The sequence below is a fragment of the Gekko japonicus genome, unplaced genomic scaffold, assembly GCF_001447785.1.
Source record: "Gekko japonicus isolate JY-2015 unplaced genomic scaffold, Gekko_japonicus_V1.1 scaffold1076, whole genome shotgun sequence".
Taxonomy (NCBI): domain Eukaryota; kingdom Metazoa; phylum Chordata; class Lepidosauria; order Squamata; family Gekkonidae; genus Gekko; species Gekko japonicus.
In genome coordinates, this window is record NW_015162512.1 from 138,964 (window position 1) to 152,737 (window position 13,774).

Here is a 13,774-nt window from a genome sequence, read left to right on the forward strand (position 1 = left end):
TGCTGGGTGTGGCCAACTTGGAAGCCAGCCGGAACTCCGTTCCTGTGCGTTCCTGCCCAAAAATAACCCTGGCCAAATGAAAGTACAAGAAATACATAATTCTAGTGTTGTTTTCAATCTGTTGATATGTGATGTATTGAAAGCATCAGTATATTCATCAAATAACGCTCTTAGAAAATAGAGGGGATCGCCATTCAAATTCTCAAAAACATGGCACTCAGCCTAACCAGATTCACAGCTAGAATTATAGATTTCTTGTATTCTGTAAGACCTGAGGAAGGCAGCAGAAGCGAGTCAACAACACCGGCTCTTATCTTACAATTTCACTGCATCTTCGTTTCGTCTAGACTTCTATGTCAGCTTGTAACCCTACGGGGCAAACGTCGTAATTTATGAATGCTTTGGATGTGTTGTACTTTATTTATATTGTGATTGTGATATAATAAATTGGCATCATAAATACTATTATAGTAAAGGTAAAGGTTTCCCTTGCTCGAAAGCCAGTCAAGTCCAACTCTAGGGTTGCGGTGCTCATCTCCGTTTCAAAGCCGAAGAGCCAGCGCTGTCCGAAGACATTTCCGTGGTCATGTGGCCGGCATGACTAAACACCGAGGCGCACGGAACGCTGTTACCTTCCCACCGAAGTGGTACCTATTTATCTACTTGCAGTTTCTTGCTTTCGAACTGCTAGGTTGGCAGGAGCTGGAACTAGAGACGGGAGCTCACTCCGTCATGCGGCACCCGGGTCTCGAACTGCTGAACTACCAACCTTCCACAGCCTGCAGTTCAGCATCTTAACCACTTGAGCCACTGCAGCTCCTCAAAATACTATTATACTGGAATAGAAAAAAACTAATTTTTTTTTGTAAATTTATTTTCCATATTTTCACCTTAACATTATATTTAATCCATACATTTATGGTTTCTTGTTTTATACATCTCTATTAAAAAGAAACAGTTCCTTTTGTTCAAGTACATTTTTCCACTAGAAATTTATCACATTTCAGTCTTTTTTTTTCTTGTGTTTTAGCCAGTCATATACAGTTTTCCATCTTTTCCAAAATACCTCTTCTGGTTTATTATTCAATATTAAGCTAAGTTTATCCATCTCCGCTATATCCAGAATCTTGTGTTTGAGTTCTCTTATAGATGGTATGGCTTTCGACTTCCACCGTCTAGCTACCAAAATTCTAGCTGCTGTTAATACATATATTATTATTCGTTTATGGTTTTTAACTTTTTTTTTTCTGGAATAGAAAAAAACTAAATTTTGAGTTGATCTAAGATTATATTGTTGCTATTGTGACATGGTGCTTTAGTGTTAGTATTTTCTACCATTTACACTGTGGTCCTCTTGTTGTATTCTTAGAATTGCAAAGGGGCCTGCAGGCTTACAAAGGCTGGGGACTCCTGGGCTAAAGCAATATTTCCTGATGACAGGCTATGTGCTGTTTCGTCTAACACAGCTAGCCCTGTGGGATTTCTCTCCCCTTTCACGGTGTGTTCTCTCATTCCAGGTGATTGTCATGGCCTGCCGGGAAGTGGAAATGGGCAAGGTGAGACTGGACGGCAGGGTGGTGGTGGTTTCAGGCGGGCAGGAAAGCCACAGAGTGCGTGCCTAGCACTCCAGGACTTGTGCTCTCCACAGGGAGATGCAGCCTAACCTCCTTTGCTTTCCTGTCTCTAGAAAAAATGCGAGCGTTACTGGCCTTTGGCGGAGGAGACTTTGCACTTTGGACCCTTCTCCATAGCACAGGTGAGGTGGCTCGGTGTGTCCAGGCCGCTAAGCAACTTAGTCCTGGCCAGGTGACCTCATAAAAGCGAAGGCACGTGTTCTGTCAACCTGGCCTGGATTACAAACTGGAATTTCTCAGTAGTCAGTCTTTATTATATCCCACAAGCTATACAGAAGCAGGAAAAAAACAACAACACTGTTACAGAATTGACTACCTACCTACCTAACTGGAGTCAGTGATACACAGGACGTTATCTCGGCCTGTATTTTCATTGCGCAGCACAGAAACTTAACTACAGGTACAGTAGACTTTGGGTCAGCCCCCGACAGTAAAGATTTGAGAGCCTTCTGCTCAGCAGTTCACACAAGTTCCATTCGTCAAGTCCACCCTCCAAAGTATCCATTTTCTCCAGGGGAACGGATCTGTTAGTCTGGAGTTGAGCTGTAATTCCGGGGGATCCCCCAGGTCCCACCTGGAGGCTGGCATCCCTAAATAAATCTAAGCATGCCTGTCCATAAAATCTACCATGAGAGAACATGTGAAGCAGAGTTTCTTAGTAAGTAAGTTGGCAGTGTACTTAATGTACAAGTTGCTTTGCTGGATCAAGCCGTATCCCAACTAGTTAGGGTTGCCTGCTCCTGGTTAGGACGTTTCTGGAGATTTGGGGACGAAGCCTGGGAACAGTGGGGCTTGGGAAGGGGAAGAACCTCATTAAGGTCCAGGGCTCTTTTTGTAGAAAAAGCCCAGCAGGAACTCATTATCATAATAGGCCACACCCAACAGCAAGAACTCCTTCGCCTATTAGGCCACACCTCTGACAGCCCAGCTCATTGGCACATTAGGCCACACCCCCATGTTGCCAGAAGTGTGGTCATCCAGCCACACCCACCTTTTGCTTCTTATTCTGTTTACCTTGTTTGTTGTCAAAACCCAGGGCCTTTTTTTGTAGCAGGGACTCCTTTGCATGTTAGGCCGTACACCCCTGATGTAGCCAATCCTAATGAGTTTCTGTCCTCCTGGCTGAATGAGGGCTGGAAGCGGGGCGGCCGGAAGCAGGGGGCGGGGCTTCATCATGTGCCCTGCCCCCCCGCACCTCACCCGGGGGAATTGCGATCCTCCACGTTCCCCCCCGAAATGACCTCTGGTGTGGCCTATTATGCTAATGAGCTCCTACTGGGCGTGGCCAACTCAGGAGCCAGCCGGAACTCCATTCCTGTGCGTTCCTGCCCCAAAATAGCCCTGTTTAATCCCATAGATTCCATCCTCCGAAGCAGCCATTTTCTCCAGGGAAACTGATCCCTGTCGTCTGGAGATCAGTTGTAATTCCAGGATATCCACCAGCCAACAATACAGCACAAAGCAGTATTGGATATACTTTTGCGGGTAATTCAGCTCACAGAGTTTTTTGTAGTTCTAGGATATAGCTAAGCTCCACCTGGAAGTCAATAACCGTATGACTAGGGTTGCCAGCTCCAGGTTGGGAAATACCCTGGAGACAGGGCTTTTTTGGTAGAAAAAGCCCAGCAGGAACTCATTAGCATAATAGGCCGTACCCAACAGCAGGAACTCATTAGCATATTAGACCACACCCTGACAGCACAGCTCATTTGCATATTAGGCCGCACCCCATGTTGCCAGAAGTGTGGTCATCCAGCCACACTCACCTTTTGCTTCTTATTCTCTTTACCTTGTTTGTTGTCAAAACCCAGGGCTTTTTGCATGTTAGGCCACATACCCCTAATTGTAGCCAATCCTAATGAGTTTCTGCTGTTGGGTGTGGCCTATTATGCTAATGAGTTCCTGCTGGGCGTGGCCAACTTGGGAGCCAGCCGGAACTCCGTTCCTGTGTGTTCCTGCCCCAAAATAGCCCTGCCTGCAGACTTGGCGGGTGGGGCCTGAGGAGGGTGGGGTTTGGGGAATCCACCTTTCCAAGCAGCCATTTTCTTCGGGTGCATAGATCTCTGTTGCCTGGAGATCCATTGTAATCTCAGGGGATCTCCAGCCACCGCCTGGAGGTTGGCAACCCTGCCTATGACGAGTCCAGCCTTCTGTTCCGGCAGAACCCACCCAGCAGCCTGTGACTGAAGCTCACAAGCAGAGGATGAAAGAGGTCGCCGACCCCGATCCTTGTCCCTTTAGTCCTCATTGCTCATTAGTTGTTTGCTTCGTCTCTCCTCCGTGAACTCATCTACTCCTTCCGTAGGACCGTCAAAGTAAGCAAACCGCCCGCAGCCTCTCGTGTCAGTGAATTCCTCCGGCTGTGTCATGTGAGGAAGTATTTATTTCTTTTCAGAGACGTTTATGCCACCTCTCCAAAGCGCTGCCCCGGGCAGCTTACAATTAAAAAAATAGATTAGCAATTCAAAAAGAACATAATCAAACCATTAAAATAGGGCTGCCAACTTCCAGGTGATGGCTGGAGATTTCCTGGGATTAGCTGATCTCCAGGAGAGTGATCGCCTGGAGAGAATGACCGCTTTGGAAGGTGGACCCTGTCAGGCATTCTACCCCACCGAAGTCCTTCCCCTCAGGGCCGGCCCCAGCTTATTTTGCACCCTAGGCGGGGATCCCTTCTGGCGCCCCCCTCCCCGTGCGCCCACCAATTTTCAAAAATAAATGCATCTTAGGAAGAATGAAAAACACAAATAATCAAGAAACTCCCAGAGTACGGGGCCGGGTGCAGTTTGGCGCCCCTAAGGGCCAGCCCGCTCTAGGCGATCGCCTAGTTCGCCTAGTGAGTGAGCCGGCCCTGCTTCCCCTCCCCAAACCTTGCCCTCTTCAGGTTCAATCCCCCCCCCCATCTCCAGGTATGGCCCAACCCAGAGCCGCAACCCTACACTGAAATAAGCACAGAGACATAAAACAGCAGAGATCTCAGAGCAGAAGCAGACTACGAAACAGCCGAGATGTTTCCTTTTAGCGTGATCTGAACGTCCTTCCTGTCAGGTTCATTCTGACTTTACAGATTGGCAAAGGATTCTGAGATTTCAATTAAAAGTTCCTAGGCACCACCAATGTTCCCTCTAAGCTATCAGTGGCTATTAGCCACAAGGTATAGATAGGGGCTCTGAGGCAAGTGATGCTCTGTCTTCTTGGTGCTTGGGGGGGGGGGGGTCAACAGTGGGAGGGCTTCTAATGTCCTGGCCCCACTGGTGGACCTCCTGATGGCACTGGTATTTCTGGCCACTGTGTGATACAGAGTGTTGGGCTGGCTGGGCCTTTGGCCTGATCCAACATTGGCATCTCTTATGTTCTTATGTTCTTAAGCTGTGGAGTCTTGTGAGCAAAAAAATCTACTTTGTGAGCCACTGGCATTAAAGTTGTGAGCGAGCGATTTGGCAACTGCATAAATGAGTTTGCTCTGGAGCCGTCCCTTCCTGAGCGAAGACAAAAATATGTGAGCTGGAGGCTAAAAAACTGTGAGCTAGCTCACTCTAACTCAGCTTAGAGGGAACATTGGGCACAACATTAAAATTCCCAGATTTGGTGATGTGATGTTGGCTGGATTGAAGGAGGGAAATGGATGTTTCACTGGTTGACATTTGGTATGTCAGCAACCCTAAGCTATCATCTGTAGGGATACTGGGTAGATGCCACAGCTGTGGTCTGTCCACATGTCAGACACGCATCTTGCATGAATAAGCCTGTTTCCCAAACAGGAGAGCATCACACAAAATAGGAAAGCTCAAGAAAGAGACTTCTCCTCCATTGTCCCTCGCTCCTGCCCTGGAAGGAGCAGCTGACTGAGGTCCTGTAATGTATCCAGTCCAGACAAGTCCAGAGACAAATGCCGAGCTTCGCTCCAAGAGACAATGGACTATGCGGATCCTAGCCCGCTCCAATCAGGGGGCTAGGTTCCCGGCCGAGAGCCTGTGGGACTCTCGGCCACTGTAAATAACCTATAGGGAAGTAGGGTGTGTGTTTTGGGTGGCGGTTTCTCGGGGGATATAAGCCGGCCTGCGAGCCGGCCAAAGTAGTCTTGTTCCGGATAGAATAAAGTACGCTTTGCTGAAATCACTCTCCGGTTGCGTACTTTTCAGGTCCAAAACAGACATTATGTGTGACACAAGTTGGGACATGCGGTCACGGGGGAAGTTACTTTTAAAGCGCTCCATTGCTCTGTTTGCCTCCAAAGCCAATTAGAGTGCTGCAGTGGAGGAGGAGGGGCTTCTGGCTTCCCTCCTGAGCCATTTTCTCCAGCGGAAACAGCTATGGGGTGTGTGTGACCCCGTTTGCCCTTTTTTCCTGGCTGCACGTGTCTTAGGGTTGCCAGGTCCTCACGCACACCACGATGACATCACCAGAAGTGGGATATTATAAGGAGCTGTAATTTGTAGTTGATCCTGGTGGTGTGCAGAGCAGGGGGGGCTGACCACTCTGTGCCCAGGGCCCCTTGAAACCTCAAACTGACTGTGCTTGTGTGTGTGTGTGTGTGTGTGTGTGTGTGTGAAGTGCTTTCAAGCTGCTTCCGGTTTATTAATTCCTATGAATTAATGACCTCCGAAAGAGCATCAGAAGAGCCCTACCGGATCAGTGGTCCATCTAGTCCAGCATCCTGCCTCACGCAGCGGCCAACCAGCTCCTCTGGAGGGCCAACAACAGGGCACAGAGGCCGAGGCCTTCCCTTGAGGTTGCCTCCTGGCTCTGGGACTGAGAGGCTTAGTGCCTCTGAATGTGGAGGTTCCCCTCAGTCACCACAGTTAGTAGCCCTTGACAGACTTATCCTCCCTGGATCTAGCTAATCCCTTTTTAAAGCGACTCATTCCTGTGGCCATCACTCCATCCTGTAGTATGAATGGGCAGCAAATTCCACATTTTAATCACTCTCTGTGTAAAGTGGTATTTCCTTTTTGTCCGTCCCGAACCTACTGCCCAGCAGCTTCATGGGTTGCCCTCGAAGGGAAAAGTTCTCTTTGTCAACTCTCTCGAACCCATGCTTAATTTTATATACCTCTATCATCCTAACCACCTCGCTCAGGTTTTGCAAGCTGAGGGCCCTTGTGTCTTTCTTTATTGAGTCCATCCGTCTCATGTTGGGTCTTCCTCTTTTCCTGCTGCCTTCAACTTTTCCTAGCATTATTGTCTTTTCTAGTGAGTTGCGCTTACAGCACCAAAATACTAAGGAGTCCACAGATAACTGAATCCCGGTCCCAACATTCACACATTATTTATCCACAGTATATGGAGAATAGATGGTTGAAGAGGGGGAAAGAAAGAGAAATGTCGGAAAGGAGGATGGAGAGAGACGTTTCCTATCCTTTTGTGAATGTTAGCTGAGAATCAATGTTCCCTCTAAGCTGTGGAGTCTTCTGAGCAAAAATTCTACTTTGTGAGCTGCTGGCATTAAAGTTGTGAGTGAGTGATTTGGTTACTGCATAAATTAGTTTGCACTGGAGCCATCCTTCCTGAGCGAAGACAAAAATGTGTGAGCTGGAGGCTAAAAAACTGTGAGCTAGCTCACACTAACTCAGCTTAGAGGGAACACTGGCTGAGATAGTATAAGAATGTGCAGGAGGCCAATAATTTGAGGGGGCCTCAGCCCTCCACCGACTCAGAGGTTAGGGAATTGCAAAAGGCCCATCTTGTCAATGATCCAAAGTAGAAATCTAGATCATATCTCAGATCAGAGATCCAAGAGGAGTCCAGGAAGCAGAGGACATGGAGCAGGAGAAACAAGGGCATTTAGACCCTCAAGAAGACAAAGTTTGAGTCCAGCGGCATCTTTAAGACCAACAAAGTTTTATTTGAGGTATGAGCTTTCCTGTGCAAGCACACTTCCTCAGATACATCGAAGTGGAAGTTGCCACTTTGTCTGACAATGAAACGGAATTAGAAATGGCAGTCATACACATAGAGGCTGGGCAGTAAATTAGCATGCAAAACAGCGGAGAAGTTTTTAACAGATTAAAAGAATAACAGGCTTGGTTTATGGCTATCATTCATTTGGGTTCAACTGGGGTGGGAATAACAAGCTCACCCCAAATCAAACTTTGTTGGTCTTAAAGGTGCCACTGGACTCTGTTCTGTTGCTTCAGGCCAATACGGTTACCCCCCCCCCCCGCATCTATCTTCTTTAGAGCCTCGAGATATGTGTATGTGATCTGAAGGTGAACGTGGGTTGAAGGATTGAGGAGCTGCTGTCATTATAGGGGTCAAAGAATAATGGAAAAGTTTAATTTACCTGGGCAGAGGAAGAGGCATCAGTCGTAAGCCTCTGTGAGGAGGAAGTATGTCCGGGAGGGACTTCCAAAATAGAATTCGTTCCAGAGAAGGACAACAGGAACTTGAGAGGATGAGGACATCCCTTTGAATTGCCACCTTGGCTGTATTCACCAGAGGTCCTTTCTGTTAGGCGAGCGAGAAACAAGATAACAGGATATGGCGACCAACATTTTGACTGAACAGAAATATTTAGAATAATAGCCATAAAAGCTGACCCGGCCAGGTCGAATCATCTCTCTCTGGGCTTTTCCTTCATGCCTGGACACTGCTGCTGAGCTAGCCGGCTTTTGTACTTCCATGTTTTCAATTCAGTCATGCAAAGTAGTCGGTGCTTGCCTATTCTCCTAGCTAATGTATCCTCCTTTGACATTCCCGTACAACTGTTTGACTGATTCCCGTACAACTGTTGACTGATTCTCTCACTGTGCAATCCTAAGAATACTTTCCTGGGAGTAAGCACCATCGGATAGACCCAATTAAAATCCTGAGCAGACCTGTTAGAATTGCTGTCTCAGAAACAGCTCTTAGTCATTGGTTTGCGGCCCAGGGGTCATTTCCTGCAGGAGCGCACAGGAGCGGAGCTCCGGCAATAAAGAGCCCAGGGGGCGGGCACATGCAACAAGCCCCACCCCCTGCTCCCAGCAGCCCTCGGTCAGAGCAAGAAGCAGCCAGGTAAGTTGCAGAGCCCGCCCGACCCCTTGGTCCAAAACAGTCCAGTGGCACCTTTAATACCAAGTCTTATTCAGGTACAAGCTCTCCCTCCTCTGCAAGGACAGATCTGCACGTCCCCCCCCCCCATAGCTAGCAATCCAAAACAGTCCAGTGGAGCCTGAGCGGTGGGTGTTGCCTTCTGACACACTTCCGGTGACGTCAGGGGGTGTGGCCTATGCAAATGAGTTATGCTAATGAGTTATGCTAATGAGCTCCTGCACCTCTTTTTCTACGAGATGACCCCTGGGTTGGCCATAGCTATCTGAAATTGTTGGGACACAAGGGTGGAGGGTTGACAGTCCCCAGTTCAGAGCGGGGGGTCCCCTGCTTTTGCAGACTCCCCCTCAACAGCATGTGGAGCGATGTGCCTACATCACCCAGAGGTCGGTGACAGTGTGTGACACTCTGGTTTTGGGGCAAAACTCTATGCTTTGAGGCCGATTTTACCATAGAGTTTTGCCCAAAAACCAGAGCGTCACCCCCAATGTGCCTACATCACCCAGAAGTGACGTAGGTATGGAGCGCGACCTCACTTCCAGTAACATTGGCACATCAGGGGGTGACGCTTCCGGCTCCCAGAGCATCCTCCCACCCCCCTGCCGGCATCTCGAAGGGACCTGGCAACCCTATGTGGGTGGGTTATAGAGACTGGTAATAAAAGGCCAGTTTGGTGTAGTGGTTAGGAGTGCGGACTCTAATCTGGGAGAACTGGGTTTGATTCCCCACTCCTCCACATGCAGCTGCTGGTGTGACCTTGGGTCAGTCACAAGTTCTCTCGGAGCTGTTCTCTCAAGGGCAGGTCTCAAGAGAGCTCTCGCAGCCCCACCTACCTCACCGGGTGTCTGTTGTGGGGAGGGGAAGGGATTGTAAGGTGCTCTGAGACCCCTTTGGGCAGTGAAGGGTGGGGTATAAATCCAATCTCTCTTCTCTAAAAAAATGCTGTCATGTTGCAGCCAATTTGTGGCAACCCCGTGGGGTTTTCAAGGCAAGGGGTGTTCAGAGGTGATTTGCCATTGCCTGCCTCTGCATTATAACCCTGGACTTCCTTGGTGGTCTTCCATCCAACTGCTAACCCGGGACAACCCTTCCAAGATGTGATGAGATCGGGTCCAGCCTGGGCCATCCAGGTCAGGGTGCTATAGAGTCTAATGCCAACAAAATGGAGACCAGAGGGTCATAGAATACAACTTGGCACCAGACTAAATATCTGCATGTATAAGCATTAGGCGGTTGTTCCACAGGCAGGGAAGATGGCATTGTACAGCCTGATCTCGATAGGTCTCGGTAGCTAAGTAGGGTTAATACTTGGATGGGAGTCCACCAAGGAAGACTCTGCAGAAGAAGGCAACGGCCAACCACCTTGCCTTGAAAGCCCCTTGCTGGGGGAAGTCACCGTCGGTCAGTTGCAGCTTGACAGCACTTATGCTAATAACTGCTCCACAATTCCACCCGCATCACAGGTGGGCTGCAAGACTGGACCCATGAGATGTCTCATGGAATTCACTGCCACAGGAGGGAAGTGGTGGCGGCTACAAGCATGGACGGCTTCAAAAGGGAATTAGATAAGCATATGGAGCAGAGGTCCATCAGTGGCTCTTAGCCACAAGGTATAGCTAGGGGCTCTGGGGCAAGTGATGCTCTGTCTTCTTGGTGCTTGGGGGGGGGGGGTCAACAGTGGGAGGGCTTCTAATGTCCTGGCCCCACTGGTGGACCTCCTGATGGCACTGGTATTTCTGGCCACTGTGTGACACAGAGTGTTGGACTGGATGGGCCTTTGGCCTGATCCCAACGTTGGCGTCTCTTATGTTCTTTTCTTATGTCTGTGGCACATTTGAGGTGTAACGTGTTGTTAAGTCTTCTGGTGGCTTGTTTCCTTGTCTCAGGCTAAAGAACAGGAACTCAATCCGGACGTCATTCTGCGGATGCTTACTGTGACCTTCCAGAAGGTGAGGATGCCATTTTCTTCAGGGCTGTAGGTGGCTGCATCTGAGTCCGGATCCAGACCCTGCGCTGTCCGGACGGCGCAGCAGAGGTCAGCTATCTGAGCTGAGAGCTGGAAGAGAACTCCTTGGTTGACCGTGGAGAGACAGAGGGCCGGGCTTCTAACGAGGCTTACCAGATTGCCTATCGTGGTGGGTGGTCTCCCAGCTTCTGCCACCATTCTTCCAGCAGGGCCAAAAATCGGAGGTGGGAGTGGAAACCAATGGCCCAGCATCACATCTGGTTGTACCGGGAAGTGATGTCACAATGCGTCAGGAACCCCCCAAATTGCTATGGCTTTACTACAGAGATGGGGGGATTCCTAGTGCATTGTGACGTCACTTCCAAGTACAACTACAAATGATGTTGCAGTGTTGGATGACATCACTCCACGCCCTCCGTTTTTGCTCCTACTGGGGCTGCCACCGGCAACCCTGCTTCTAGCATTTATATCAAGCCTAGTCATCCCAGATGGCCACCTTCCCAACCACCAGAGCAGGACTATCCTCCATATTCGCTTCTCTGCCTGAGGACACGTAATCCTTGGTTGCTCACTAGGTGAGAGCCAAGTCACAGACCAGAACATTCCACATTCAAGCCCTGGAAACCCTAATTTTTCACGTTTGCTTCTGGTTCTGTAAAAGTGGTGCTGGAAAGTCACAGCCAAGTTATGGTGACCCCCCTACACACAGGGTTTTCAAGGCAAAAGTCAAACACAGGTGGTTTGCCATTGCCTGCCTGTGTGTAGTGACCATGGACTTCCTTGGTGGTCTCCCATTGAAGAATTAACCAGGGCTGATCCTGCTTAGAAGAAGACGAAGAGATTGGATTTATACCCCGCCCTTCACTTGGAGTCTCAGAGCGGCTTACAGACTCCTTTCCCTTCCCCTCCCCACAACAGACACCCTGTGAGGTGGGTGGGGCTGAGAGAACTCTGACACAAACTGCTCTTTTTCAAGGACAGCTGTGCCAGAGCTTGTGACTGACCCAAGGTCACATCAGCAGGTGCAAGTGGAGGAGTGGGAAATCAAACCCGGTTCTCCCAGATTAGAGTCCACACACTTAACCACTGCACCAAGCTGGCTCTTAGCTTCCAAGATCTGACAAGAGCAGGCTAGCCTGGGCCATCCAGATCAGAGCCTATAGATGCTGAAGAGTGGGAAGGGGACAGCACTGAAGAGGGAATATTGCACGCGTTGGGAGGCAAAGGACAGTCCTGGGGGAGAGCAGGGGATCCGATAGCTCAACGGAGGCCACTGTGATGCAGCACCTGTGGGCAGCGACACAAAATCAGTCTGAAACTGGCTTTACTCGGGTTCCCAATGCTGCCCTAGGGAGGGCAGCGTTTGGGGGATATGATGTCACTTCAGGTGACAGGGTTCACTATAGAAGCTAGGGGAAATTCTTGGAGCATTGTTATGCAGAATCCATTTTTTTCTCTCCTGCTCCTCAGATCCTTGGAGGTGGGATATTGAGGCTGGCAATTCCCCACCCCGGGCAGGTAAACAAGAGGCCTTAAGGGCTTCCCAGAGTGTTTTGGCATTAGAAGCTGCAATATATTGGGTTCGAGACGCATGTAGTGATCAGCTCATAGTTTATTCGTGATTTCAGCTTAACTCTAAGACAACTCTAGCAGGGCAGGAGTCCGGCTTATGTGCATGCACAACACACACACACCCCACACACACACTCCCCGTGATAGGCTATTTTCCATTGCAACTCTAAATCAATAGGTCCACTCCAGGATCCTGGCTGCCTATTGTTCTGGTAGCTCAAGCTTAGTCCATTTCCCGGTGACCTCCTGGCAGAACCTCAACTTTTAAAAGATTGAATTCTTGCTACAAATCCTTGGCTGTCAGTCAGCCTCTTATGAAGGCGTGGGCAAGTCTTTCCTAGAAACCCAGTTCCTTTTTTACAGCCCTGAGAGTCAATAAGCATAAAACTGATTTTTAACTTGGCCTTTTAAATGTGATATCCCAGAAAGAAGAAACCGGTTTTAAATTGGGCAGTGGGTTTCATGAACGTTTGCTGGCTAAACTCATGATTCGATTTTTCTTTCTTTGCGTTCTTACCTACACAAGAGACAATATTCAGGCAAGGCAAAAACACATGCCAGAGACCCCTAAGGCAAGTTCTAGTGTCCCTTCTGCCGTGAGACATGGCTGACTGGATCCTGACTCAGTTTTCCACTGGCAAAGGACGGGGTCATTCCCACCAATTCCCTCTTCCTGCTGCCGTGCCCACGATGCTCCTCTCCTGCTGCTCCTGACAGTCCCCATCCCCCAGCCAGAAGCCGCATTTCTCTCAGTGGGATTCACAAATACCTCCCCCTCCACACCCGCAGTGACCGCTGTTCCACGTCCAGAAGATGACAAAAAACCTCCAGGATCCCTGGCCAATTTCAATGGGGGAACAAACTCAAGGGTCTGGCGCAGCTACTTTTAAAGATAACGGCACCAAATTTGTCCAGAACATGGTCCTCACGGTAACCTAAAGATCCCCTAAGTTCCATGCACAAATGACAGATGGGTTTCTTTTTATAGACCTCTGAAGTCAGTGCCCTCAGCACACTTCCCCTTACTGTTTCCTATGGGGGGAATGGCAGTGGTCCTGGGTTGCCAGCCTCCAGGTAGCACCTGGAGATCTCCCTCTTTTACAATTAACCTCCAGACGACCAAGATCAGTTCCCCTGGAAGGACATGGCTGCTTTGGAGGGTGGGCTCTATGGCATGATACCCTGCTCCTGCCCCAAACCCTGCCCTTCCCAGGCTCCGTCCCCAAATCTCCATCCCCAAATCTTCCCCAACCCTACAGTGGTCCACCAAGACAGCACCAGAGAGGTCTCTCTCCTTCTCAAACCCCACCTTTCCCAGACTGCACACACACACACAGGGGTCGTTTCGTAGAAAAAGAGCTAGGGAGACTCATTAGCATAACTCATTAGCATATGCCACACCCCCTGACATCACCGGAAGTGTGTCATAAGGCCACACCCCCTGACATCACCGGAAGTGCGTCATAAGGCCACACACCCCGCCCCCAACGGTCCCGGCCGCCACCGCCGGCCTTGCAGCTCCACTGCCGAGCCCCATGAGGGGCCCGGCAATGGACCTGCAAGGCCGGCG

The 13,774-nt window shown here is 49.5% G+C and overlaps 1 protein-coding gene across 1 annotated transcript in view; it reads left to right on the plus strand.

The window, feature by feature from the left end:
• The window catches only part of PTPN18 (protein tyrosine phosphatase, non-receptor type 18), a 103,708-nt gene that overhangs the window by 47,126 nt on the left and 42,808 nt on the right, over positions 1-13,774 (plus strand). The window contains exons 5-7 of the mRNA XM_015406163.1: positions 1,518-1,556; positions 1,688-1,756; positions 10,553-10,615. Of these exons, the coding sequence (XP_015261649.1) occupies positions 1,518-1,556; positions 1,688-1,756; positions 10,553-10,615 (171 nt within the window). The remainder of the gene's footprint in view (positions 1-1,517; positions 1,557-1,687; positions 1,757-10,552; positions 10,616-13,774) is intronic.